This window comes from Mustela putorius, unplaced genomic scaffold, assembly GCF_011764305.1.
Source record: "Mustela putorius furo isolate JIRA1106 unplaced genomic scaffold, ASM1176430v1.1 tig00003962_pilon_pilon_pilon, whole genome shotgun sequence".
NCBI lineage: Eukaryota > Metazoa > Chordata > Mammalia > Carnivora > Mustelidae > Mustela > Mustela putorius.
This window is the reverse complement of record NW_025422106.1, coordinates 19,146,813-19,173,532: the sequence shown is the minus strand read 5'-3', so window position 1 is coordinate 19,173,532 and position 26,720 is coordinate 19,146,813. Positions and strand designations below refer to the sequence as shown.

Below are 26,720 nucleotides of genomic sequence, written 5' to 3'. Positions count from 1 at the left end.
TCAGGCTGGAATGGGACCATAACCGACCCACAAATGGATGTGCCCGGGGATTCTCCACCCTAAATTATGATAGTTCTTATAAAGGTAATGGATTAGAAATCAGGACAGATGATGAAAACAATGTGCACACACCATACGACAGTCTCCATAACCCTGAACATTCTGTGCTGTCACAGTAGCTTATTCTGGGCTCCTGGTTTTTGTTTTGTTTTTTAAAGATTTTATTTATGTATTTGACAGAGAGAGATCACAAGTAGGCATAGAGGCAGGCAGAGAGAAGAAAGGAAGCAGGCTTCTTGCCGAGCAGAGCCTGATGCAGGACTCGATCCCAGGACCCTGAGATCATGATCTGAGCCCAAGGCAGCGGTTTAACCCACTGAGCCACCCAGGCGCCCTGGTTTTTTTAATGCTCAAAGCCTGACCCTCTGCGGCCAGAAGGCAGCAGTAGATGGGCAGGGCCTGACTTGGGGACAAATCCAAAGTCACCCTTCCCTGCCTTCCCCAAGACTGCCTGAACTCTCCATAACAAACCTGCTAAGGGCCTGATAATCATTTTAACAATGAAGTAGCAGGAAAGTTAGAAATGGGGATTCCTGCTCACGAGGACAATCTTTTGGGACATTAGGTTATTCCTTCATCTCCCTCAAAAAATGTCACACATAAGACATTTGAAAACATAGTGTACAGGAGGAATGGGCAGAACAGTTAAAGGTCAGTGGGAGACCCAGGCTTACAGTCATGGAATGAATAAATTATGGGGACAGAAGCTACAGTATAGGAAATATAGTCAGTGATACTGTAGTGGACTTGTATGATGACAGATGGGAGCTACACTTGTGGTGAGCGCAGCTAACATATGGAGTTGTTGAATGGACTGTGTTGTACACCTGAAACTGATGTTCACATTGTGTCAACTACACTCAATTTATAATTTTAAATAAAAATTTTTCCTGGGGCACCTGAGTGGCTCAGTGGGTTGAGCCTCTGCCTTCGGCTCGGGTCACGATCCTGGAGTCCTGGGATGGAGCCCCACCATCAGGCTCTCTGCTCAGCAGACAGCCTGCTTCCCCTGTTCTCTGCCTGCCTCTCTGCCTACATGTGATCTCTCTCTCTGTCAAATAAATAAAATCTTTTTTTAAAATGTCCTAAAACAGACTCTAATATAGGAATTTATTATGTAATAAAAGCAGTACCACAAGGGTGCCTGGGTGGTCCATTTAGTTAAGCATCTGACTCAACTGCTGCATGCCTTCAGCTCAGGTCTTGATCTCAGGGTCATGAAACTGAGCCCCATGACAGGTACCCCACTCAATGGGGGGTTCTGCTTGAGATTCTCTCCCTCTGCACCTCCCACTCATGAGCTCCCTCTCTACAAATTATATAAATCTTTTTTAAAAGGTGGGGGGGGCACACCTGGGTGGCTCAGTAGACTGGACATCTGCCTTTGGCTCAGGTCATGATCCCAGGGTCCCAGCATTAAGCCGCAAACTGGAGTCCCCACTAGGCAGGTAGTCTGCTTTTGCTTCACCCTCTGCCCCTCTCCCTGCTCATGTGCGCTTTCTCTCAAATAAATTGAATCTTTAAAAAAAAAAAAAAAAAGGTACCACAAATTAATAGAAAAATGACTGGCCACAGTGTTGCAGAAAATTTAGTTAACTCCTTGGGGGGAAAAATGAGTTGTCTTCAGCAAGAGAAAGAGTTTTCAATGAAAGAAATCATACACACACCAAACTATCCTCTGGGAATCAAAACCACCACAAAAAAACAAACAAAAGAAGAAAAAAAAAAAACCCTAGAGCTAATTATTTGCAATAAAGGAGAGACAAACTAAAAAGTAGTATTTTAAAAATTCTTTCAAATTAGTAAGAAAAGAGTTTGTCAACATGAAAAAAGAAGAGAGTCAGGAAAAACACATTAACTTCATTAATATAAAAAAATGCACATTAAAACAATGACATATCACTTTTCACCTATTCAAATAGTAAAAATTTAAAATATAATACCCATTGCAGGTAAAGGTCTGACATTTTCCTACACTGCTTCAAAGTATTCTCCTACATTGCAGATTGGCAAGAATACATGTCAATATTCTTTAAAATACTTATAGCCTTTAATTCAGTATTCTACCATCAACCGTCAATCTCCTGAAGAAATGACCAGGGATGTGACAAAGATTTGTAAGAATTTTCATCAACAGCATTTATAAGAAAAAAATTAGGAATGACAAGGTCCAAACACAAAAGATTAGTAAAATAAGTCATGGCTCATCTATACAATATAATGTTAAAAAGTTGTTAAATGTTTTTAAGACTATTTAACAACATGGTAAAATAACACAAGTGAAACAATGCTAAGTAAAAATACACTGAATGCTTCTACCAGTGACATCAATGCTCAGTTAAGGAATATAAAATTCAAACAGTTGCCTCCCCTGCTCCCAGAATGCCCTCTCTGCTCCAGGCCATCCTCCACCCTTGCTTCTGAAGGCCTTCTCTGCTGCTCTAATCTACTCCCAATCCATTGCCCTCCTTTTGTTGCTGGGTCTCCCCACTGTAGACACTTTTCTAAAGATCAGTCCCAGAGATAGAAGACACTTACATATAATGTCTTTTCTCTCTCAAAGGTCAACTTTTGCCCCCAATACTCAGAATCCTCTTCTGTGGCATCAACAAGCTCTCTCAGGATGTCCAGATCCCTACCTCCTTGTGAGAAAGCTTCTCTTCTTTCCGGCTCATAGTGTACACTCAGCGAATGAATGATTGAGTAAATGATCTAATAGTATACACCTAATTCTCATAATGGAAATGAAGTTTAACTCCAAAGGATGAGGTTATGGGGTACTTTTATTTTCTTCCCGTTACTCTGCTCCCTCCATATTTCCTACAACAAATGGACACCATGTATACTTTTTTAATAAGGAGAGAATAAAAAATGCAAATGTACTTTCTCCTCTACTTTCACAGGCCCCTAGGTCCAGATTAGAGATACTCATTCTTGACCAGGTATAACAAAAGAAATTCAAGTTTATGATTTCCATATTATCTTGGAAAACATTTAGGACTTACAGTAAGTTCAGCCTTAACAAGTAGCCTCTGGCCACTAAATAGCAATTCTCTTTTCTGGAATTAAGGATTAATGCACTAACTAAATTAAAATATGTCCCCAAATCAGACAGCCATCTAGTCTGCCATCTCTCAGCAAATTGCAGATGAACTCACAATACAAATCTGGCCAGAGGGCTTAAAATACGATTTCACAAATTTGGCTCTGTTTTTCCTCTTCTCACAAATGGCCAGCTTGATGCATAGCATGTTTAGCTACAAAAACCTCTGCTGACTCTCCCTGTAACATTTTCATGGCTCGCCAGTAGATCTGTCCACAATTCTCTGGTCTACCAAGGTTCAATTCTTCTTTGATGTAATCCATCCAAAGATCTTTAAAGGGAACAAAGAAAAGTTACTGTAAACATACAATTAGATCATTGACAAGGCTTTATTATATAAACTTCACTATTTAATATTGATTTAGTGTAAGATTTCTAAGAAACTTATTGCTATTATTTCCCTAAGAGCCCTGTATGAAACAATACCTTTCAGCTTCTTCCTTTTTTTTTTCTCTCAGCTTCTTTACACTAAGGTGTATCAAACATTTTTTTAAATGGAAAACTTCACTTTAAATCATGACAGGGCGCCTGGATGGCTCAGTGGGTTAAGCCACTGCCTTCGGCTCAGGTCGTGATCTCAGGGTCCTGGGATCGAGTCCCACATTGGGCTCTCTGCTCAGCGGGGAGCCTGCTTCTCTCTCTCTGCCTTCCTCTCTATCTACTTGTGATCTCTCTCTGTCAAATAAACAAATAAAAAAAAAATCTTCAAAATAAATAAAATAAATAAATAAAATCATGACAGTCTGTGTATTTCAAAAACCGAAAATACTAAATATTTTAGAGGGAAGATTTTGCTGAGTCTCTTTGAAGGTGAAACCGAATTTCAATGCGTTCACTCTAACTTTGTTACCAACGCCTAATAAAACCTGCCTGGGTTATTAAAAACGCCATTTTCGGGCGCCTGGGTGGCTCAGTGGGTTAAGCTGCTGCCTTCGGCTCAGGTCATGATCTCAGGGTCCTGGGATCAAGTCCCGCATCAGGCTCTCTGCTCAGCGGGGAGCCTGCTTCCTCCTCTCTCTCTCTGCCTGCCTCTCTGCCTACTTGTGATCTCTCTCTGTCAAATAAATAAATAAAATCTTTTTTAAAAAATAAATAAATAAATAAATAAAAATAAATAAAAACGCCATTTTCATTAATTTCACCAGAAGGTCTGCTAAAACTTTGTAAAAACTAACATTTTTTTTTAACCTAAATTTAACTACTAGACATTGTTTTTGAGTTTGTAAGTAAACAGATTTTATATAACATATAAAATGTTATAACATATAACATATATAACATATAAAAATAGGGCAGTATGGCAACAGCCAAAGACAACTATGTTAATTAGCATCCCACTCCCCCTTCTATCAGTCCCACTTTTACTCTGACCTATATTATTAAGCTTTCCCTTACAAGTATCACATGTTTTGAAAGGACCAAACCAAGCAAATTGTTCTCTACTCCAGAGTTCTTAATAGAAGACCCATGAACTCTTGACCTTGTGAACCTGAAATTATAAGCCAAATTACGTCTGCAGTATTTATGCACAAAGTAAGGGAGGAGGCAGGGCAAGGAGGCAAGTTTTATTCTCAAAGAGGGTTAAGGACTGCTCTAATCATACTGATGATTAAGGCTAGAAAGAGTTAAAGACTGTTCTTATCATACTGATGGGTTATACACCACACCTGGAAACAGATATGTCTATAACTGAAGTTTACTTACCAGAATCTACAGATCCAAACTCTCTCAAAGCCCTCTCATAATATTCTCTTAAGTTCGCCATTTTGCAGGATTCCTAACAAACGTAAAAGGACAATCTTGACTCAAAAGGCTAATCCATAATGTCACAAGTTCCTTTCAATCACACTGTTAAAACAGCTACCACCTACTAGGTATCTGAATGGGAAAAGGCTCAGGTTTAGGACTAATACACCCCTCCCCTTATCCAGAGGAAAGTCAAATGCAGCAGTCACCAGACTGAAGTCAATGTCAAACAGTGATAGAGCACTCTGCTCTGATAGCACAGAAAATAGCCTAATTGATTCTCAGCTGGGGGAACATGGGCACCTTCATAGGGAAATACATTTGAAAGCCCTGAAGGAAGACTAGGATTTAAATAAATAAATGGAGAAGGTTTACTCCCTGTGGCTAACGATTTCTTTCTTTTGTATGTCTGGGCCCTGGCACATATTAGCTATGTGCACCTTCAAACTTTTTATATGAAGGCGAAGCATATATAAATACTAATTATATAACCTTCCCCAAGTTTTTAACCCTCTGACCTTAAAAGTTTCCTCACCCATAAAACAAGGATAATGCTATCTCTTACAGCAACTACAAAGATTCAATTAAAATGCTGGCTAATTATGCACCTACCAAAGTAGCTGGTACTAATTTTACAGACAATAAATACTCATTCTTTACCTCTATCTCCATTTAAATGTATTCTCTTTTGTTTCATTTTTCAAAGGAGAGTAAAATCTACAGTTTAAAAATACTCTTATACAGCCACCTAGGTGGCTCAGTCATTACGCGGCTGCCTTAAGCTCAAGTCATGATCCCAGAGTCCTGGGACTGAGCCCCACATCAGGCTCCCTGCTCAGTGGGAAGCCTGTCCCTGTCCCACTCCCCCTGCTTGTGCTCCCTCTCTCACTGTGTCTGTCAAATAGATAAAATCATAAAAAAATTAAAATTAAAAAAAGTACCTTTGTCCAGTCAAGTTAACGATTTCTCATTCAAATCTCTCTTCCCTAAGACTATCATACTATAAAACACATGCATGAAGAGCAGAATCACTGTGTTTAAGATTTTATTTATTTGACAGAGAGAGCGAGATCACAAGTAGGCAGAGAGAGATGGGGAAACAGGCTCCCCACCAAGCAGAGAGCCCAATGCGGGGCTCAATCCCAAGACCCTGAGATCACCGCCTGAGCCAAAGGCAGAGGTTTAACCCACTGAGCCACCCAGGTGCCCCAGAATCACACTTTGTTAAATTCTCAGAATGTCCTTTCTATGCAGTACCTGGCCTTGTAACCCGCACACCCCTGCAACAGGTATCATCACCTCCTCAATGGAGGGTGATACCAAAGCTGAGAACTGCCCAAGACATATACCTATTATGTTATTAACACAAAGCCTGATTATTATTTTGTTATATTACCTCTTGCACTATAAGGACAAGAACAGATAAATGACCCATACAATGATTAAAACTGTAAAAATAAGAGTTTAACCTCATAAGTAATTTTCAAATTTCAAGTAAAAATAATAAACACCAATCAAAATACACAAATAAAGGAGAAAAAGCAAAACTTTTTCTCTAACTTCTAAAACTAACAGATTTAGAAAGGGTGTGAGGAAATAAAATATACTGATATACTTGCTGATTATTGCTCTGAAGTAGTACACTTCTTTTGAAGGACCATCTTATAATATATAAAGAACCATAAAAAGAACTGTTCTCTCCAGTCAAACGAATTTATCTTAAGAATTTCAAAGAAAAAAATGCTGTATAAACAAAATGCTTACAGCACTCTTGTTTCCAGTATCAAAAATCTGGAAACAATCTATACATAATGGACTAGTTATGAAAACTGTGGATTTAAGATTAACACCATAACCATTCAAGATGACAATTGTGGGAAAAACACAGAAATGTGTTCACAAATTAACATTAAGCAAAAAAGAGAGAATCTCCACATGGCACATAAACCAGAAATAAAACTTGAGTGTACACTTGTAAACAAAAAAAAAAGTAAATAATAAAGACTTAAATATGGTTGGCTGTGTTTAAATATGGTTGGTTTTCGTGTATTATTTTTTATACTTTTTTTTTTTTTTTTGAGAGGGACAGAAAGATGGAGAGACACAGAGAGGGGAAAGAGGGAGAGAAAGAATCTTAAGCAGGCTCCACACTCAGCACGAAACTCAGTCTCACAACTCTGAGATCATAACCTGAGCTGACACCAAGAGTCAGACTGAGCCACCCAAGTGCCCCTCATGTATTATTTTTTAAACAGAGATCTTCCCGTATTTTCCCTCACTCACAAGTTCAGATAAAAACACCAGAAACATGGGTCACCTGGGTGGCTCAGTTGGTTGAGTATCCAACTCTCGGTTTCAGGTCAAGTCATGATCTCATGGGTTGTGAGATCAAGCCCTGCATCCGGCTCTATGCTCAGCAGGGAGTCTGGGCCTTCTCTCCCTCTTGCCCTCCTTGCAACTCGTGCACACACACTTAATTCTCTTTCTCTCTCTCTAAAATAAATAAATAAATCTTACAAAAAACAAAAACAAAAAAACCACACCAGAAAGAGTTACTCCCTACCCTCTACCTTACATAACCCAATACAGAAGACAAACAGGGTGCTCCCAAGACAGAGAACCAGCACCTCGCCCCACCTGGCAGGGAAGGTCTCCCCTATGAGGTGACATCTGAGTATTCTATTTTCCAGATACGGACTTTCTCTTCTTTGCTCGATTACCACTCCTTAACCATCTCTATGAAAAGTGGTTAGATGAAGGGACTGGAAATTTATACTACATATGAAAGCTTTTTAAATGACAAAAATGCTGCCATATAGGAGAGGAACCACTAATTCAATTTCCCAGACAAAAAATGCAAAGACAGAATACTTACTTGCTCCTTTTCAAACTGGATTATTTTCCTGAAAAAATCAACTGAAAACGGACGACTTTCCTGTAAACTAAAAAGGAGAAAACTATTATCTTCCACAGAGACAGAAAGCCTCTAATATCCCAGGAATCTAAATCCCCACGCCAGCGCCTCCACAATGCATGGTTTAATAAAGACCCAGCCAGAAGGCAACGCGAGGACTCGACTTGGCTGCCAGTCACTCTCAACACTTCCAGTGTCCAGGGACTTACTCTTTAACCCCACCAAGCTCTTTCCTATCCAGTTTTCTTCCTGTTCTCTTCTTCCTCACTTTTACAGTTTGAAGTTCCCTCTACTACATCTCAAGGTCGTTCTGAAGGAGGCCAGTAATTCCACTTCTAAGGATATATTCTAAGGAAGTAATTTTTAATACGGATAAATAATATTGGTGCAGAAATGTTCACCAAAGCAGTATTACTATGACCATCTAGATAATGGCACATCTACAGAGCGGTGTGCCACACAGCCATTTCTAACGAAATGACGTGCATGAAGAACTGTTACTGACAGCAGAAAGGCGAGTGCAGTGTTCACCGACAAAAGCAGTATACAAAATGTGATTATAATAGAATCTCAAATATGTAGAAACAAAGTTTTTAAATGATATATTAAGCATGTGTTTCCCCATGATTATAAAGAGTTATTATTATTATAATTAAGTTTTTATTTTTTAATTTTCCACCAATGGGTATGAACTGCTTTTATTGTTCAAAAAAAAGACTTTTTGAAAAAATCTCTTGGATTACTTCCTCAGATACTATATGCCATTCATATAATCTAGGTATGGGGGGCTGAATATACGGTTGAAAGACGCGTAATGGTGATGAAAGTTTGTGAGCACCTTTTAAACACAGCTCTGGCCTTTTTGTAGCCACCGCTTCGGTAAGCCCAATCCAAGTACTTATCCTTCAGAGTGACTGAGTCAGCACCTTTGACAGCTAGGAGAGCTTTCTACAATTTAAAAAAAAAAAAAAAAAAAAAAAAAGGACAAAAGCTGTGAGAGGAAATTTATAAGTATCAAAGCATATTTTCCCAGAACCATCCCAGGCTGCTCAATTAACAGTGCTTTAAGAACATCTGCTATAAAAATAACCCTAAAACTAGCCAACTAGGGAACCTATTTGCTCACTCCCCACCCACCACAAAACTCAGAACATAGGGCCTAGACCTTAAAAATGGCTTCTGTGTCTTCTTGGCTTTTGGCACCTTCACTCCACTCTGCCCAAGAAATCCACAATGGCAGACAGACCTGGTCATAGTGAGAAAGAAAAAAAATAAAAGTTAGAAAATGATGGCTTAGCTCTACACTCTGAAAACTAGTTACCATAAAGACAGGCTCCTACTAAAATACTCAGTATGGGAGCACATGGGTGGCTCAGTGGGTTAAAGCCTCTGCTTTCGGCTCGGGTCATGGTCCCAGGGTCCTGGGATCGAGCCCCGCATTGGGCTCTCTGCTCAGCAGGGGGCCTGCTTCCTCCTCTCTCTCTGCCTGCCTCTCTGCCTACTTGTGATCTGTCAAATAAATAAATAAAATCTTTAAAAATAAATTAATTAATCAATTAATTAATTTAATTAAATTAAATACTCAGTATGTAAAATATGGATTCACTTCCAGTCTGTCCTCATGATAACCAAATTCTCAGGGCCCAGTAGGGATGGCATGCCAGAGCACAGATGGACTTGTGACCAAGACCCCCAAAGTGGTACTCTCCTGTCAGTCCCAGCTCCCATCTATTGGAATACTGCCTTCAGTTACTATCCTCAGGTATCTGTGAATTAAGTATTGAAGGGTCCATAGCTGGTCAGACCCACAGCTACCCAGGTCACATCTCTGCTGTCTAGGACCCACGACACAAGTACTACCTAATCCAGACTCAACTTTCTGACCTTTGCTCATGCCTCTTACTAATATAAAAGGGGTTACCTGGATGGCTCAGTCAGTGGAGTGTACGACTCTTAATCTTGGGTTGTGAGTTGAAACCCCACGTTGAGTGTAAAGGTTACTTTAAAAACCAAATCTTTGACGGGGCACCTGGGTGTCTCAGTGGGTTAAAGCCTCTGCCTTGGGCTCGGGTCATGAACTCAGGGTCCTGGGATCGAGTCCTACATCAAGCTCTCTGCTCAGCAGGGAGCCTGCTTCCCCCCTCTCTCTCTGCCTGTCTCTCTGCCTACCTGTGATCCCTATCAAATAAATAAATAAAATCTTTAAAAACAAACAAACAAAAAATCCAAATCTTTGATACAATTTTAAAAAATAAAGGTTCTGAAAGGCACCTGACTGGCTCTGTCAGTTATGTATCCAACTCTTGATTTTGACTCAGGTCATAACCTCAACGTTGTGGGACCAAGCCCCCAAGTCAGGCTCATGATGAGCAAGGAGTCTGCTTGTCCCTTCCCCACTGCTCCCCGCCCTGCTCTCTTTCTGAAATAAATAAATAAAATCTTTAAAAAATAAAAAATATAACTCTGACTTAAGTGTACGTACAGCTTTGGAAGCAAGGGAAAACCATACTTTCAATATTTCTTACTTACAAGATATCAAAATAAAACAGGTAATTTCATTTGATGTAGTCATTTTTCAAATAACAAACTAGAAATCAGCTATTAAATGGAAGGAAATTCTTCCACTCCTGACACCTGACCCACAGGCACATATGTACTTTGGGGTCAGCCCTCATCAGATAAGCACACTTCAAATGAGCTTTGGCTCAGTCTCAAAAGGTTTCCCAAACAAAATGAAATACAAAAGACCCAACTCACAGACCTGGGCTTTCAGATGCACAAAAGCTTCTTCAAAGAGCCGAGCTATGTCAGGGCTCTTGGAGTCAATCAGCACCTGCAGCTTCATCTGCCACATGGTCACAGAGTCTCTGAACAATTCAGTCCCAGCTACTGCCACCTCCAGAGCTTCCTTTAAGAAGTCCTGACGCAGCAACAACTCGATCTGGAGAAGACAAAAGATCACTGGAAAATTAACTACCGAAAGCTAGATCATCTAGGCTGGGGGGACAAAAAAGAGACCTCATTTAAGGCAGTTATTTCAAAGCATCTCCACTTAACTTCTGACAATGGCACAAAGTGAATTATCTGAAATGTCTTCCACCGCCTGCTCTTATTGCTAAAAGGCTACCAAAAAATAGGGAAGACGTACAAAATAGAGGGCCTAAATAATTTAGATTGGATGTTTTTAATAGTTCAATATACTAAAACCCTCACCTACCCAAGAGAATATAAAAATCAGACAAAACCAGTATTTATGGGTTGATAATGTAACAGGTTTATTCATTCAAATGGAGTTGGGCATACAATCAACTGGTACAATTTTTCTGAAATGTATTTGACACTATGCAACAAGAGTCATGAAAGTGTTCCTATCTAAACTTGGAAATTTTATTTTAACAAAGATGACCCAAAGCACAAGAAAATCTTATGTGTTCAAAATGCTTAAATCTGGGGCACCTGGGTGGCTCATTGGGTTAGGCCTCTACCTTCAGCTCAGGTCATGATCTCAAGTTCCTGGGAACGAGCCCCACATCAGGCTCTCTACTCAGCAGGGAGCCTGCTTCCCCTCCCTCTCTGCCTGCCTCTCTGCCTACTTGTGATCTCTCCGTCAAATAAAGAAAGGAAATCTTAAAAAAAAAAAAAAAAAAAAAGGCTTAAATCAACACTACTGTAACAAAAGAGAAACAAAACCTAAAACCAATTTAATTTTACAAAACTGTAGAAGAGTAAATAAATGGCAATATGTAATCTGCTCATTCAGCAAGCATTATTATCACATACTTATATATGCTTTATTCAATAATGAGGAACTCAGGCATGTTCTCCACCGCCTGAGGGCCTCTAGTCTAGCAACAGAGATGGTCTAACACTTGCCATGACAAAGAAAGAATCGTATGTTACAAGAGTACAAAGCAGGAGCACCCAACACAGTCTACGGCAACGATGAGACAGGAAACACAATTTATGCGAGGCTTACGGAAGGTTAGGCATTAGTTAGAGAAGGCTCTCCCAACCAGCATATGCAAGAGGCTGAATTAAAGATAAGAGGCAATTTGGAAACAAAAGGAAATCCAAGTTCAACTTGGCTGTAGAATGTAGAAGGTAGAATGTATACTAGAGAACTGGCTGGTGAGGCCAAGGCCATATTAGGAAGAATGACCAGCTTTATCCAAAGGACAGTGGGAAGCCACAGAACAATCTAGGACAGTGGGAAGCCACAGAACAATCTGATCATCAATTTTAAAAGATCATTCTGTGGAGAATAATCTGGAAAAATGATGGATGTAGGAGTCAGGTAAGCATTTTAAGTTTAGAAGCCGTATACTGAGGAACTCTCAACTAAAGGCAAAGGCACAAGAGTGGTGAGGTAGTAGGCTTGGCAAGGGCAGCATCAGAGATTTAGGGAGCAGAGAATGTCTAAATAGCCAGAGTGGTAAATGACCAAACAGTCACAACAGAAAGAGAGCAGGGCTCCCAAAACAATACTCAGAGCAAAGTCCACCTAACTTTATAGGAGGTGACTATCTTGCCGGTATTCGATAGCTCAAATGCGAGCAGCTGAACTCATCCAAGCCTGGGATTTTTCCCAGATAGATGCCATAATGGGAAAGGGGCACCTTAGTCATGGTGTAATGCAGCAGACTAGTACACAGTATATGCATTACCTAGATGTATGTAAAAAATATTTTTTAAATGTTAATGAATGAACATTTTTACACATGTCAAGAACTTTGTAAGCTGTCAAAAACAAAGATCACTATCACTATTTTAAAATCAAGTAAACAAACTCAGAAAGGCTAAGTGGCTTGCCCAAGTTACCTAGCTATTAAGCAACAAAACCCAATCTAGACCACATATTCCCTGAGCACATTATCCTAGTTCCCCTAAAATCCTTATCCACCCCAGAGAACAGGAATGGGTTAATAAGCTTCTTACTGAAATGTCAGCTTCTGGTTTGTCTTTATTGTTATCATACTGATGGTTAATCTGGGTTAGGCACACATTCAAGAAAAGGATATTCACAAAAAGATCAATGGGTAGACAAAATAAATCTCCAACTTGTGACCCCTTGTTCCGAGTGTTTTCCACTATATAACATACCTCCCTTTACTGGTAAACATTTCATTTTTGACATTCACCAAATACTGAGAGACAAACATCATGTCTCTACATCTTCCCTTTCAAACTTCCAAATGGGGTTAGTCATATAACTATATATTAAAACACATGACACCAGCACGAACCAACTGGAATTAAGTACGTGTTACTGGCAGTGAATGTGTCCTTACCCACTGCTTATACTGGAATTCTGGTAGAAGTCTGAGTTCATGTGCCTTCCTGAATGCCGTCATGGTTCTTTCCAGCCTCTGAAATCAGAAAAATCCTTCACTTAGTTACAAACAACCCACTGGGAGTCTTTGGCCTCTGACAGGAACAAGTACAGTTTTGCACATTTCTGAAAACTGAGAGAAGGAACTTGAGGTGGTTTCACTTATAATTAGACCAGTCAAAAAGCCACACCTAGACAGTCCAATAAGAGAGCGCCTCCTAACCAGGTGGCCAGAACAAGGATGCAGCAGACTCAGACCTTCAGAATGACTAGTCACCCACAAAGAGAAAGACCTTAGGTTAAGCATGAAGTTCTTAGAAGCTATCCCAGGCCCCAAAGGAGCCATGTGTCTGCTCTTCTTCCAGAAAACAGTCACCTTCTCATCAGCCACTATAAGTAATGTACCTTAAGTCCCTTACCCTGTCTCTGAGGAACTGATTGCTGGTCTTCTTAGCGAACCTTTCCAAGCAGAAGCTGATGTAACACTTCCACATGGCCTCTGGGAAAGTCAGAGAGATTACACTAATCAAATCTCCAGTCTCTCCATTTAACAGTCATCATACATTTTTTCTGTGAGTGGAATATTCCCCAGAAGAAGAATTTAAACGAGTCTGGTGAAAAAAACTAGTCATTCCCATCACAGCCAATCAATCATCTCAAATACTAGGGGGAAAAGCAACTGAGTAACCAATGAACTGTAAAAACTAAAAACCTCATCCATGTTATACATCCCCTCTACCTTAATACCCCTATATTACAAAATTTGAAAGTACACCTATGTTAAAAGATAATTAAGGAAGGACAATCTTCTAAATTACTATTTCCTAAGTATCATCTCCCCCAAAGAGATGAATATAAACATCATTACTATCAAGGAAGGTCATAAAAGCTCCATTTTTAACCACAAAAGAACAAGTTGGAATGCCAGGCACACTGTCAACTACCAGAGAGAGATTCCTGAAAATTTATTTTTCGTAACAGGAACAGAAGCTTTAGTTTCACGTTTGTGAACACTATCCCTGCTATACCACAACAAGGTCTGGTGAAGTTCACCTGTAGGGAGAGTCTTCACCGCCTCTTCATACACAGCACAGCACCTCTCCTCCTTCCGGCCCACCTCCACTGCTCTGGCTTGTTTTGTGGCAGGCTGCTCTCCGGCTGGCTGTGACTCCATCTCTAATTCTCGCCGTGCCACGTAATCCCAAGTGAGAGGGTCATCTGTGTGCAGGGCCTGAAGGCTGAAAAATAGTTTACTGGCATTCAGCCCTATGACACAAGACTAACTCAGAGTATCAAACAGAGACAGTTCCCTATGCTCTAAAAATGTACCCTGGACAGACACCCCTTTAACAATCCCATTACCATGAGACAACTTCCCAAAAGACCCTCCTGATACCTTCACACTCACTGCATAAATTCTGTCAACTGATCAGAGTTGTGGCACATTTCTTAGGTTTCGGAATGTTTCAGATACCATTCTCAAATGTTAATTTTCAAGTTAGCTCTCAAAGTCAAATCAACAGGTATGTGTGACATGACAACACTCTTCGAGCCCTGCAGAACCTTATTATATCCAGGCTCTTGATTTTTCTATAATAGAGGCAAAGAAGCAGCACAACCTAACCCTCTACCAAAGCCCTGAAAAATCCAAAGAGCAAACTGATCCGAGTTCTATTTTACCTTCTGTAAAAGTAAGGGGGGCTACCTAAGAGGGAAGTACTCATGAGGCAGGCTGCAAATAATTCTCAAACCATAAGCTCAAACACTGAAGAATGTAACTGCCTGCAGCATCAACTGTAAACACTCACAACGACCACTGGTTTTACGGATAAAAGACATGCCAGCAAATATTTTGATATAAGCTGTAGGATATTTGTTGTTGAATAAAGGCCAATTATTTCCCAAGGGAAGCCCATAAGGGAGTCAAATAATTTCTCCAGAAGGCTTTTTTTTTGTTTTTTTTTTTTTTAATATAAATTACTATGATACAACAGTCCTAAAACTTCGCTTTCTTCCAAGGATTTAGTGTGGCATCTTCTCTCCCCCTTTCTAAACACCTAATCTCAAACTTTTACCACAAGATTAGAAGTAGACATATTCACTTTTCCATGACTTTACTTACTCATCATAAATTTCTTTTTGCAGATCTGTGGCAAAGTCGAACAGCTGTGCAATTGAAAGCAGGGACACATGAAATTCTGCACCTAAAATTTAAATAAAGTGGGAGAGGGGAGTAAGACTCTCAAGTATCATTTTACTCTAAAGTATCACTTTCACTTTTTTACAAGAAAGTACTACTTTCTTGATGTGCTGGAGTTATTTTGTTTGGTTATTTTTTTAATTGAGAAATAAGACAAAACAGAAAAACACATCATCCACTACTCAAGCAAAACCATTACTGATATTCTGGAGTATTCATAAACATTTCCTTTTTTCTAAACTTCTTCCCAGCATAAAGAACTATTCTAAACCACCCGTGTGAATAAAACTCCCATGTGAATAAAATACTCAGTAAACTTACTGAACTGTTCAAGTATATCCTAAGGGGCAATCAACCTTTTCTTAAAGAAACAGGGCACTATTCGTACACAATTTTTATGCATGTTCTAACAGAATTTCTAACAGAAATTTTCCAAATTAGCTAAAGGTCTTTCTTATTATAAACAAAATGTTTCACTCTCCCATCATAAATAAATTTTCAAAACATGCGTACCTTTAATTATGCTTACAGAATTCTTATAGATGATCCGTGCCAACTCGCCCTTAAGGATTTCTTCAGGATAATCAAGATTCCCCTAAAGAGTATTATATTAAATATAACTTAAAAGATACAGCCGGGAACCAGAAAAAGCACTAGGATGAAAATTAACAGTCCTAGACTACCTGTGCCATATGTATGACCTCTGGCAAATCACGTCTCTCTCTCTGGGCCAGTTCCCTCACTTGTAAAATGTGCAGCTTGAACCAGACCACTGATCTTCCAACTGTGTTCTTTCAGGCTCCTAGAGTGATACAAGATCACAAGGCTTAAGGCCTGACTCTCTACTTAGACCGAAACAGGTCAGGTTTTACATGCCATGTTTACCCCTCTGTGTCAACTCTTATTTGAATAACAAAGTTCACAGCTGGAAACCACAACAGATGATAGCGAAATTCCTTTTTCAGCTCTAACATTCTAAAACTTCTTTCTTTAAAATTATTGTCACCAAAAAAATTGTGTAAAATGAAAAAGAAAGGAAGCTAGCAACCACACATTTCACAACCCTCAAGCTCCTTCAACCTGTTAATATGTCATTAATGAAACCATAAAGGAGTAAAAAAAACCATTTACCATTCCATCAGTAATAAATAATTTTGAGGACTACTTCAATTACTCCAAATGTCTATTTTTAAGGCACAAAATTCCATTTTTACTACTAAGCCCATTTAATTAAATCCACTCTAGACTCATCTTAAAGTTTCAAAGTTAAGACATTAAATTGGGAACAAAAATAGATTCTAAAAATTTTCTCTTACTCCTAAGCAGATTCAAAACACTACAAATTGTTCACACGTGACAACACATTCGGATCTTACCACATCCATTTTGGCTTTTTCAAATTCTTCTTTTTCTTTCCTCAGTTTTTCAGCATGCATCAACTCCATCCTAAAATACTACACAAGGGAAATAATAAACTAAAAATCTTTGTAAATTTTTTTTTTTTAAAGATTTTATTTATTTATTTGACAGAGAGAGATGACAAGCAGGCAGAGAGAGAGGAGGAAGCAGGCTCCCTGCTGAGCAGAGAGCCCAATGTGGGGCTCGATCCCATCCCAGGACCCTGAGATCATGACCCGAGCCGAAGGCAGCGGCTTAACCCACTGAGCCACCCAGGCGCCCCGTAAATATTTTTTTTTTAATCAGAAATACATTAGATGCCATTTTTCACCTATTAAGTACCAGATCTGGGAAAGTCTGTGGGCAGTATAATATTTTGATATGAAACTAGCAGACATTTATGAGGAGGAAGATCTTTGTGGTGGTAAAACAGCTCTGTATTTTGATTGTGGTAGTGGTTACACAAATCTACACGTTAAAAAAAAAAATGACATAGAACCATATGTACACATCTACCAATGTCAATTTACTAAATTTTCTTATTATGTAATATTATAAAATGTAACCATCAGGAGAAACTGGTTAGTGGAATGCAGGACCTCACTGTACTGTCTTTGTAATTTCCTGTGAATCTATAATTACTTCAAAATTAAAAATCAATAGCAAAATCAAGCTATAACAAGAAAAACTAATGCACAACTAACATATAAACTTGGACTTCTCCAGAATTTTTAGGACTTTGAATTTTATGTTATAAGACATATGAAAATGACAAGTTTTTTTTTTAAGATTTTCTTTATTTAACAGAGAAGAGAGAGAGATCACAAATAGACACAAAGGCAGGCAGACAGAGAGGGAGAAGCAGGCTTCCCGCTGAGCAGAGAGCCTGATGCAGAGCTCGATCCCAGGAACCTGAGATCATGACCTGAGCCAAAGGCAGAGGCTTAACTCACTGAGCCACCCAGATGCCCCAGAAAATAAGTTCTCAGAAAACATTTATGCCCCGGGGCACCTGGATGATTCAGTTGGTTGGGCGCCCAACTCTTGGTTTCAGCTCAGCTCATAGAAAGGAACTTGGCTCAGGGCATGATGTCAAGGTCATGAGATCAAGGCCTGTGTCTGACTCTGCACTCAGCGCAATCAGCTTAAGATTCTCCCCTCTCCTTCTGTCCTCTCCTCCTACTCAAATGCATGACGCACACTCTCTCTAAAATAAATCTTTAAAAAAAAAAAGATTTGGGGTGCCTGGGTGGCTCAGTCAGTTAAGTGTCTCCCTTTGGCTCAGGTCATGATCCCAGAATCCTGGGATCAAGCCCCACGTCCAGCTCCCAGCTCAGTGGGGAGCCTGCTTCTCCCTCTCCCTCTGCCTGCCGCTCACTGTGCTTGTGCGCGCTCTCTATCTCTGACAAATAAATAAAATATATTTTTTAAAAAGCATAAAGACGGCTGAACCCTGGCCCCACAACTAAAAAAGGTAGGGTTCAGTTTCCTATCCCTCCCAACCATAATGAGCAGGTCAGAGTTCCCATCTCTCACTAACAAGATGGAAGCTGCACATGGTCAACGTGTATTGCTGGCCAAGAAATATCTTTGTTACCTTTTTTCCCAGCAGCAATCCCTACTTATCCCTAGCCTCCATAAATCAAAGTCTTTTTTAACTTAATAAAGAATGTAGGTCCATAGAGGACCAAAACTAAGACATCACTCTCTCATCTTACAGGTATGCAACTCACTTCTTGATAAAGTTTCGGGCACTCTGGATGAAAGCGCAGAGCTCGAAGAAATAGCTGTCTTGCACTTTCTGAAGACAAACGATCTTCCATTTCCCATTTGGCTGCCATAATCCACAAAGCTATAAATGAAAAACATCAGATTTCACTTCAGTAAATCAATGGAGAAAAACCAAAATTTTAAATTCTAAAAATTTAAAATTTAAAAAACAGAAATTTTAAATTCTAATTTTAATACTTAAAAGATTATTTTTTTTTAAAGATTTTATTTATTTATTTGACAGAGAGAAATCACAAGTAGATGGAGAGGCAGGCAGAGAGAGAGAGAGGGAAGCAGGCTCCCCGCTGAGCAGAGAGCCCGATGCAGGACTCAATCTCAGGACCTCGAGATCATGACCTGAGCCGAAGGCAGCGGCTTAACCCACTGAGCCACCCAGGCGCCCCTAAAAGATTATTTTTTAATCTTACCAAAAGAGAAAAGGGATGGAGAAAAGGTGTTTCTAATGGTTATCTGTAAAGTACTGTTGCTTTATTTAGGTACTCTGAAGCACAGATGTGAATGATAGTATCCATGGATACTTGTGTCCTCATCCAATCTGAGATCGACATCATTAAAAGTCACACACAAATTTTAGAAGTGTTAAAATGCTGGAAAATTATGTATTTTAGAATCAATGAAATAAAAATATTTTGCTCTTTTGCTTTAAGTAGTTCATAGGGTTTTTTTTTTTTGAATGATTTAATTTTTAAGGCAAAAATTTTATTACATCTGTTGGGAATAAAGGCTTTAAAAAAACAAAAACCTTTGTCTTTCTACACAAGAAATTAACCTTAACATTCTAGCTATTTCCCCACTTAATAAACTTAATATAAGTCAACTATGTCACCAGACAAGACTCATTTTGGTAAAAATGACTCATGGTTGGTAACCACGTCTGGACTAGAGGGGTTGTGAGTGGGAGAGAGCCACTGCTCTGGGCTTTCTTAAACATATGACTCCTGAAGCTGAGCACAGTGCTCTCTGGGATTCGTGGAAGCTATCTATGCCCATCCACAGGTCTTCCAAGCCAGAGTGGCTCCTCTACCGATTCATGTGATCTCATTCCCTCATACCTAAATGCCACCTTGAGGACCAGAGACCAACCTCCCTATTGCTAAGAGTACTCTACCTAATGCTGTCCTGCTGTATCCTTCTGAATTAACTAGTACCAGATGTAGCCTACCTTAGCCTGTGCTGTGTGAACTTGGTTGAGCCTAATACCTGACACTGGAGCACCTCCAATACAAAATGATGTACCACTTCACAGTACTCAAAAGAGAAATCTCTTAGAAAACATGAGTATCTACCGTAGGCCAACCACTCTTGAAAAATCTGTATTAACATATTCCCCTTTATGTTTTTAAGTTTTCTCCTTTCAACTCTTCTTAAATGTGACTGCATCCAAACAGAATGTCCCTCAAAGGACCAGAGTTTATTTGATCATCATCTAAAAACAAACTTAGTGGAGTGCCTCACTGTCTGAGTCAACACAGCATGCAACTCTTGATGTCTGGGTTGTGAGTTCAAGCCCAACATTGGGCATAGAGGTTACTTTATTTATTGACTGACTGACTTTTAAAGTAGGTTTCACACCCAGTGTAGAACTAAACACGGGGCTCAAACTCATGACCCTGAGATCAATACCCGAGCTGAGATCAAGAGCCAGACCCTAACTGATGGGAGCCATCCAGGTGCCCTGGGTATAGAGCTTCCCTTAAAAAATAACAGAAAATTAGGGCACCTGGGTAGCTCAGTGGGTTAAGCCTCTGCCTTCAGCTCAGGTCATGATCTCAGGGTCCTGAGATCGAGCCCTGAATGGAGCCCCACATGGGGCTCTCCACTTGGCAGGGAGCCTACTTCCCCTTCTCTCTCTGCCTGCCTGTGATTTCTCTCTCTGTCAAATAAATAAATAAAATCTTAAAAAAACAGAAAATAAAAGATAGTTTTTAAAAAATAATTAAATACTTTTTAAAACAAACAAGTAAGAGGAAATTTAGTCCCTCTTACCCACAAATACAATATCTGACCCAATAAGTGGCACACAATATGCAGCGATGAACTAAGAGGCAGCTATTCTGAAACCAAAAGTACCTACACTCAAGTTCTCAGAATTATTTCTTTTAGGTTTATTAAGAAAAATAAATTCCAAAATAGCTTGGAGTCTACATAAAGGGTAGAAGAAAAATTGATGAAGAACTCACCATACCTGGTTTGTTTGAATGAATGGCCAACATGGCAGAAAATACCTTGCTAAGTTGAGCTTTGGTAGCCTGAAAGAGAAAAAGCAATTCTACTTCCTATCCAGTAAAATCATTGTTACTAATCTCTAAGTGATCTGGTACTGTTTCCTTACCAACTTAAAATCCAATGGGGCAAGATCTGCTGTTGTAGAGACATATAAATACAGGATACATTCATGGCTTTCTTCTACCTAAACCACTACATGTAAACATTCCAAATATCTAAAAATTTTCAACTTTACTGAACAAACAGAACACAAAAATCATTTTCTGGCTTAAACGCCATTTATACAGTCATTCAGATAAATAAAGGTTACACAGAAATTCAGCCTTCTTATAAGGCAGACTAACTGAAAGAAGTTATAAGGAAGCAAGAAACAGCTGCCCAATACTCACCCATTTCTTACAAAAGACTATATAGGATAGCCAAAGTTGAACATCATCCTGCAAGAAAAACAATGTAGTAAGCTGCCTGAAATTTAACTGTATACATATACAACTTTGCACTAATTTTTTTTAGAAACAGAGGTAGATTTCAGAAAGGCCAATGTTACAACACATCGCTCAGTCTACATGCTCTTCCTCACTGAGGCCTTAGATCTCTTAAATGTGGTAACTCCATCTGGCCACCACTCCCACCTACCATTCTCTAAGACAAAATGTGTTATCTACCCAATGTGTTCAATGCAGGTCTTAAATGAGGTCAATCAGGGGAAGCAACCCAAAATTTGTCATTCCCAAGTACTCTGCCATTCCTAAAGTACTCCCTATACACTGTATCGCAGCCCTAGAGCCCAACTTGAAGAGTATCAAGTGAGTGAGGTGCTGCCCGTACTCTAACCATTCATCTTCTACCTCCAAGTCTTTGATGTACTTCACTTAGAGATTTACCCAAACAAATCCCAAATTTCTAATCCATAATGACGTATCAAACCTACCTTTTTCAGTACCATCCTCAGAGAAAGACCAATTTTCTTAATGGTTTGGTTAAGTGGTTTTAAATAATGATATAATAATTAGGTTAAATATTGACCCACCCAAAAATAAATAATACATTTGAATATTTAAATCTCAGTACATACAATACAAATCTTTACATCTCTTACAATTAAAGATGTTCTGATCACTTACTTTCCATTTTGCTGAAGCTCGTCGGAAGACACCTTGCACCCGGTGTACAATAGAATTCTCAATCTCATCCTTCTTAAATGAATAGCCAATGCGCTAAAAAAGGACATACACAAAGCCTCAAATTAATCACATTTATCTACAGCAACATTCCTACTTGATCTTAAACAGTACTGATAAAGAAAACAAATAATTACAAATACTCATTATGAGCACATCACCACACAACTTATCAATGCCAACTGCTTCCCAAACCCAACCTCTAGTTATAGAGCCACACTACTTAATTCTAAAATTTTCCAACTTCCAGGGCCACCTGGGTGGCTCAGTCATTAAGCATCTGCCTTTGGCTCAGGTCATGATCCCAGCATCCTGAGACTGAGCCCCACATTGGGATCCTTGATCAGTGGGGAGTCTGCTTTTCCCTCTCCCTCCATTGCTCTCCCTGCTCATTCTCTCTCTTTCTCTCAAATAAATTTTTCCAACTTCCAGAATATCTACTTACAGTTCTCCTTCTCTGAATCAACTCCAAAAGATTAATTTCATACTATGGAAGAAAAACATACAAAAAAAGAGAAAACAATAACATTTATAACCTTTTAAATGCAAGAAATACATTTAGTTGAAATCATAAAATAAATAAAAATTAAGAATAAAAACAAAATTGGGGTGGAAGCACCTGAGTGGCTTAAACAACTGACTCCTGATTTCAGCTCAGGTCATGATCTCAGGATCACGAGACTGAGCCCCCTTTTGGGCTCTACACTCAGGGAGGAGTCCACTTAAGATTCTCTCCCTCTCCTTTTGCCCATCCCCATGCTCGTGCTCTCTCTCGCTCTCCCTCAAATAAATAAATACTTTTTTTTTTTTTTAAGTTGTAGTGTCAAGCCTAACACAATGCTTCAGCCATGGTCTGATAAGTGCAAAACACTTTTATTCAAACTAACATCTTCTCAGTGCCTACTGTTTCAATGTCCTCAGTTAACCTGCTCCATACTCTACTTTTGTTATACAGTCAATTAGATTATTTTTTTTCTTTTTCCTTTTTAAAACTTATTACTGAAGTATAGTTGACATAGAGATTATATTTTGTGATGTAATACGCTCCACTATGAGCTTCCAAACCTCTTCCAAATATAAGATTTGTAGTCAGGTCTCGCTTGTTCACCTGTTTTTTTTTAATCTTAGGTCAGAACTTTCAGTCTTGTAACACTGCATCTTACTACTGGGTCCAGCTAGGTTTTTTTATCCAACATATTAGCTATTCTCCTCCATCTGAAAATTGGTCCAGCATTAACACTTTATATTCACTCAAATCTTTCATCCATTTATAGTACTGAAGAATTTGCAGCACACATAAATATTAACTTTCCAACCACCTACTGTTGTCAAACCCACTCTCCTTCCCCCAACCCACAAGAAATAGTATGTCAGTTCTCTTGCTGACATCCTGATACACAGTATCTTTGGCAGTACCTGATCTACTAACACTATAGAAGGAATAAAGAAAAGTTCAGTTTGCCAAGGACTGAAGCCGTAGTTAAGCAATGCTATTCCTGAATCACCTCTATTTCTGCTCAAAAATTACCATTTAATCATCAATTCTAGAATTTCATAGAAAACTCAATCAAGCGCACCATTCTAGAACTTATTTAAAATTTGTGAAGGGAATAAAAAGTAATGAACTTATTCACTTACTTGAACATAATTGATAAAGTCTTCCTTAAAAAGGGCTCTTCGCTGTATTCTATATTCCAGATCCGAAGCCTTCTTAATGATAGCTCTGAGGAGAAAGGCACTTAATATGCAACACTTATTAAAAAAAAAAAAAAGGTAACACTTGAAAAGAGCCTAAGTTAAGGAACTTTGGGGGTTTTCTTAGGTTGTTTTTTTGTTGTTGTTGTTGTTGAGATTTTATTTCTTTGACAGAGAGAGATATAGTGAGAGAGGGAACACAAGCAGGGGGACTGGGAGAGGGAGAAGCAGGCTTCCCACTGAGCAGGGAGCCTGATGCAAGGCTTGATCCCAGGACCCTGGAACTAAGACCCAAGCTAAAGGCAGACGCCCAATGACTGAGCCAACCAGGCGCCCATTAAGTTTATTTTTAATATATTTAAAACACATTTTCCAAAACCTGAAATTCCCACATAATTATCCTTAGTAAGCAAGTATTTTCTCACATCATTATTTCTGTGTGCTTAGGGGCATCAGGATGTATTTTAAAACTATCATGAAAATCATCTTAATAGACTGCCAGAACCACTGACATTCCCACCACCAAAGCAAACAATGTTAAGTACTTTACATTATTTATATGTGATACTAGTAAAGATTTACTTTCCTCCAAATTCAGGTCACTTAGGTTTTAATAAAAAAGTATCTTTTCTAAATTCCTCTTATGAGTTTTCAACATGCAGACTTTAAAAAAAAAAAAAAAAAGACCTAGATTGTCCCTACTGTTTCTACCTAGGCAGGTTTATAAGACTACAAAGGACTCACAGAAAGAGATTCATTGTATTTAGCTAGAGAGAACACAAAATGTGTGTATCAGAGGAATTTAACACAAGATATGCAAGATCAATAACTGTCTCTAGTAATAATAACAGGGGCCCTGGGTTGCTCAGTTGGTTAAGCATCTGCCTTCAGCTCAGATCATAATCCCAGGTCTTGGGATGGAGCCCTCCATCAGACTCCTTCCTCATTAGGGAGCCTGCTTCTCTCTTCCTCTGCATGCTGCTTCCCCGGCTTGTACTCTCTCTGTCAAATAAATAAATAAAATCTTTAAAAGAAAAAAAAAAAAAAACAGTTAATAACATTTACTGAACACTCATTAAGAGTCCACACTTCTATGTGCCATTTCACTAACAAATGTTTAAGGCTTCCATAATCACATTACTACAATCACAACCATTGTAAAATGCAGAAACAATCACAGAAAACCATTAAAAAACATTAAACTTAATTCTAAAAATTACTCAATGCCAACCATGTGCCAGATGATGTTGGCCACGCCCCGAGGTAGAACACGAAATTGAATTAAATGGTCCCCCCACCTTCATGTTTTATTAGGAAGATTTATCCGCTCCTCCTGGGCTCCCACAGCACTCTCTGCATCTCTAGGGCAGTACACTCTAGTACAATCAACCTACAGCACGCCGCAGTGTAAGCAGAATGTTTAATTTGTCTCCCCCAGCACGCGCAAGGCAGGTAGCTCCTGATACTGGCATCCTAGTTTTATCATCTTTAGAGCACTAAGAACCGGCTTCATCAAGAGCTGTCAGGCGTTTCGTGGGCGAGTGGACAGACCACCTTGCCCCGAATGACAAATTCTAGGCATCAACAAAGAATGAAAATGGGGTTCTTCCAGGTTAAGAAAAATAAACCCAATTAAGTGTCCCCCGCATCCCTGCCCCCCCCACAGACTTCCTCCCCTCTCCTCCCGTCCCAGCCCCCCCTCAGCTCTCTCTCACTTAATCTCCGCATGACTGAACAGTCCAATGCGCTCCAGCTGTTCCAATTCGGGGAGTCGATCTTCTATGCGTTCCTGGATTATCTCCGCCATGAGGTCACAAGCCCACACAAGCCACCGGCGAACTTCTCCAACGCCAACACGCGAAGGAAGAGCCCACCTTCTATTCCGGAGACCCAGCCCCAGCGCTCGCACGTGCTGACGTAACGTGCGTCCTAGGTCCCGCCTCTTCCGCTTCCGCCGCCTCCACCGTTGAAGAAGGCCCTCTGGCCCCTACGGCGGCTGTCACCTCTCTGTGGCCGATTGTGGGGTTGCTGCAAGGACCCCTTAGACGCAGGAGTGCTCACGTGGACAGGAGGGGAGGGAAGAGGTGGGGCGGAGCCGGCGTGGGGGCGGTCCTAAACGCGCGCGGGCCTAGAAATGGGCGGAGATCCGAGAAAACACCTGCGGGGGTTCAGAGCAGTTACCTGAGGGAGACGTGTTTTGCGTTTTCTGCGGAATATTGTCCCCTTTTATTGTGCGGCCGTCCTCGCTTTCCAATAGCGAACATCTGAAAATGTCAGTAATGAAAATCATAAAGGACGCGGAATCTGGCAGGCTGTCCGTAATACTATGGGCTCTGCTTTCGACTAGACTTGGTAAACCAGTGTGATATCACCGGTTTTTCACGTGCCAATTAGAATCTCTAATTGGCCGATTAATTTTTAAATAGAAGGACTTTTCATTATTTAAATAATAATTCTGCTTTCACCCCCAAGATCTTTTAAAACACGTGGCCCTGGGTGGGTATCAGAAAGTATATGATTTTAGAAGAGGGGAGCTTGGTAGTGAAAACTTAGGGAGTTACGGAAATAAATCAGTAAGGTATAGACTCTCTTTAAACCACTGCCCAAGCAAGTTAGCATTTCTAAGGGTACCATCAGACAACTCTGCGTGGAAGTGACATTGTTGGTATAATTACTAAACCTAAAATAACTACATGACTGAATTCTTTTTTAAGTTCTGGAAGATGATTTAAAAAAAAAGCAGGAGTTCTTGCTAGACCTGTTTATTTCAACATTGGCGTTCCCTCCTTGTGATTTATAAAGGGGAATAGGTTTAGCAATTAACCATGTTCCACCTCTGTGCCTTTCCTTTTTAATGGTTGGTTGTTGGGGTTTTGGGGGGGGTTTCTTGTTTTTCCTTTCACATTTTACCCAATTAGTCTCAGAATTGAGGCAAAGGTTGGCTTCGGCTTCATTTCTGGATCCCTCTGCTGTAGACGGGAAGAAACTCATGGATGTAAAGCAAAGGTTAAATTTCCTTGTAAAGAAAATCCCCAGCCTGTGTTAACAGTGAAAGTAGGGATGCTACTATACAGTAA

At 39.6% G+C, this 26,720-nt stretch overlaps 1 protein-coding gene across 2 annotated transcripts; it reads right to left on the bottom strand.

Moving 5' to 3' along the window:
* Positions 1-1,900: 1,900 nt before the first annotated feature.
* On the bottom strand, positions 1,901-25,615 carry UTP6 (UTP6 small subunit processome component). Of its 2 annotated transcripts, XM_045070118.1 has the most exons (19): positions 25,359-25,606; positions 23,587-23,671; positions 22,394-22,435; positions 21,892-21,984; positions 21,157-21,204; positions 20,727-20,790; positions 18,484-18,602; positions 16,729-16,806; positions 15,866-15,947; positions 15,275-15,356; positions 14,206-14,390; positions 13,572-13,651; positions 13,112-13,189; positions 10,585-10,764; positions 8,989-9,069; positions 8,662-8,771; positions 7,785-7,851; positions 4,868-4,940; positions 1,901-3,434 (listed from the first exon to the last, which is right to left on the bottom strand). In XM_045070118.1, the coding sequence occupies exons 1-19, from the start codon at positions 25,448-25,450 to the stop codon at positions 3,283-3,285; spliced, it is 1,791 nt and encodes a 596-aa protein (XP_044926053.1). In that variant the 5' UTR covers positions 25,451-25,606; the 3' UTR covers positions 1,901-3,282. The 2 variants fall into 2 exon arrangements, with proteins under 2 accessions (XP_044926053.1, XP_044926054.1); XM_045070119.1 differs by lacking the exon at positions 4,868-4,940 and having other exon boundaries at positions 25,359-25,615.
* Positions 25,616-26,720: the final 1,105 nt, after the last annotated feature.

Bases quoted from the DNA above. Each gene is read 5' to 3' on its own strand.
- UTP6 (XM_045070118.1), bottom strand. From the start codon at position 25,450: ATGGCGGAGATAATCCAGGAACGCATAGAAGATCGACTCCCCGAATTG. The intron at 13,652-14,205 runs GTGAACTTCACC...TGACTTTCCCAG, and splicing joins GGTGAAGACTCTCCCTACAG to AGGCCATGTGGAAGTGTTAC. The intron at 13,190-13,571 runs GTAAGGGACTTA...TTCTGATTTCAG, and splicing joins ATCAGTTCCTCAGAGACAGG to AGGCTGGAAAGAACCATGAC.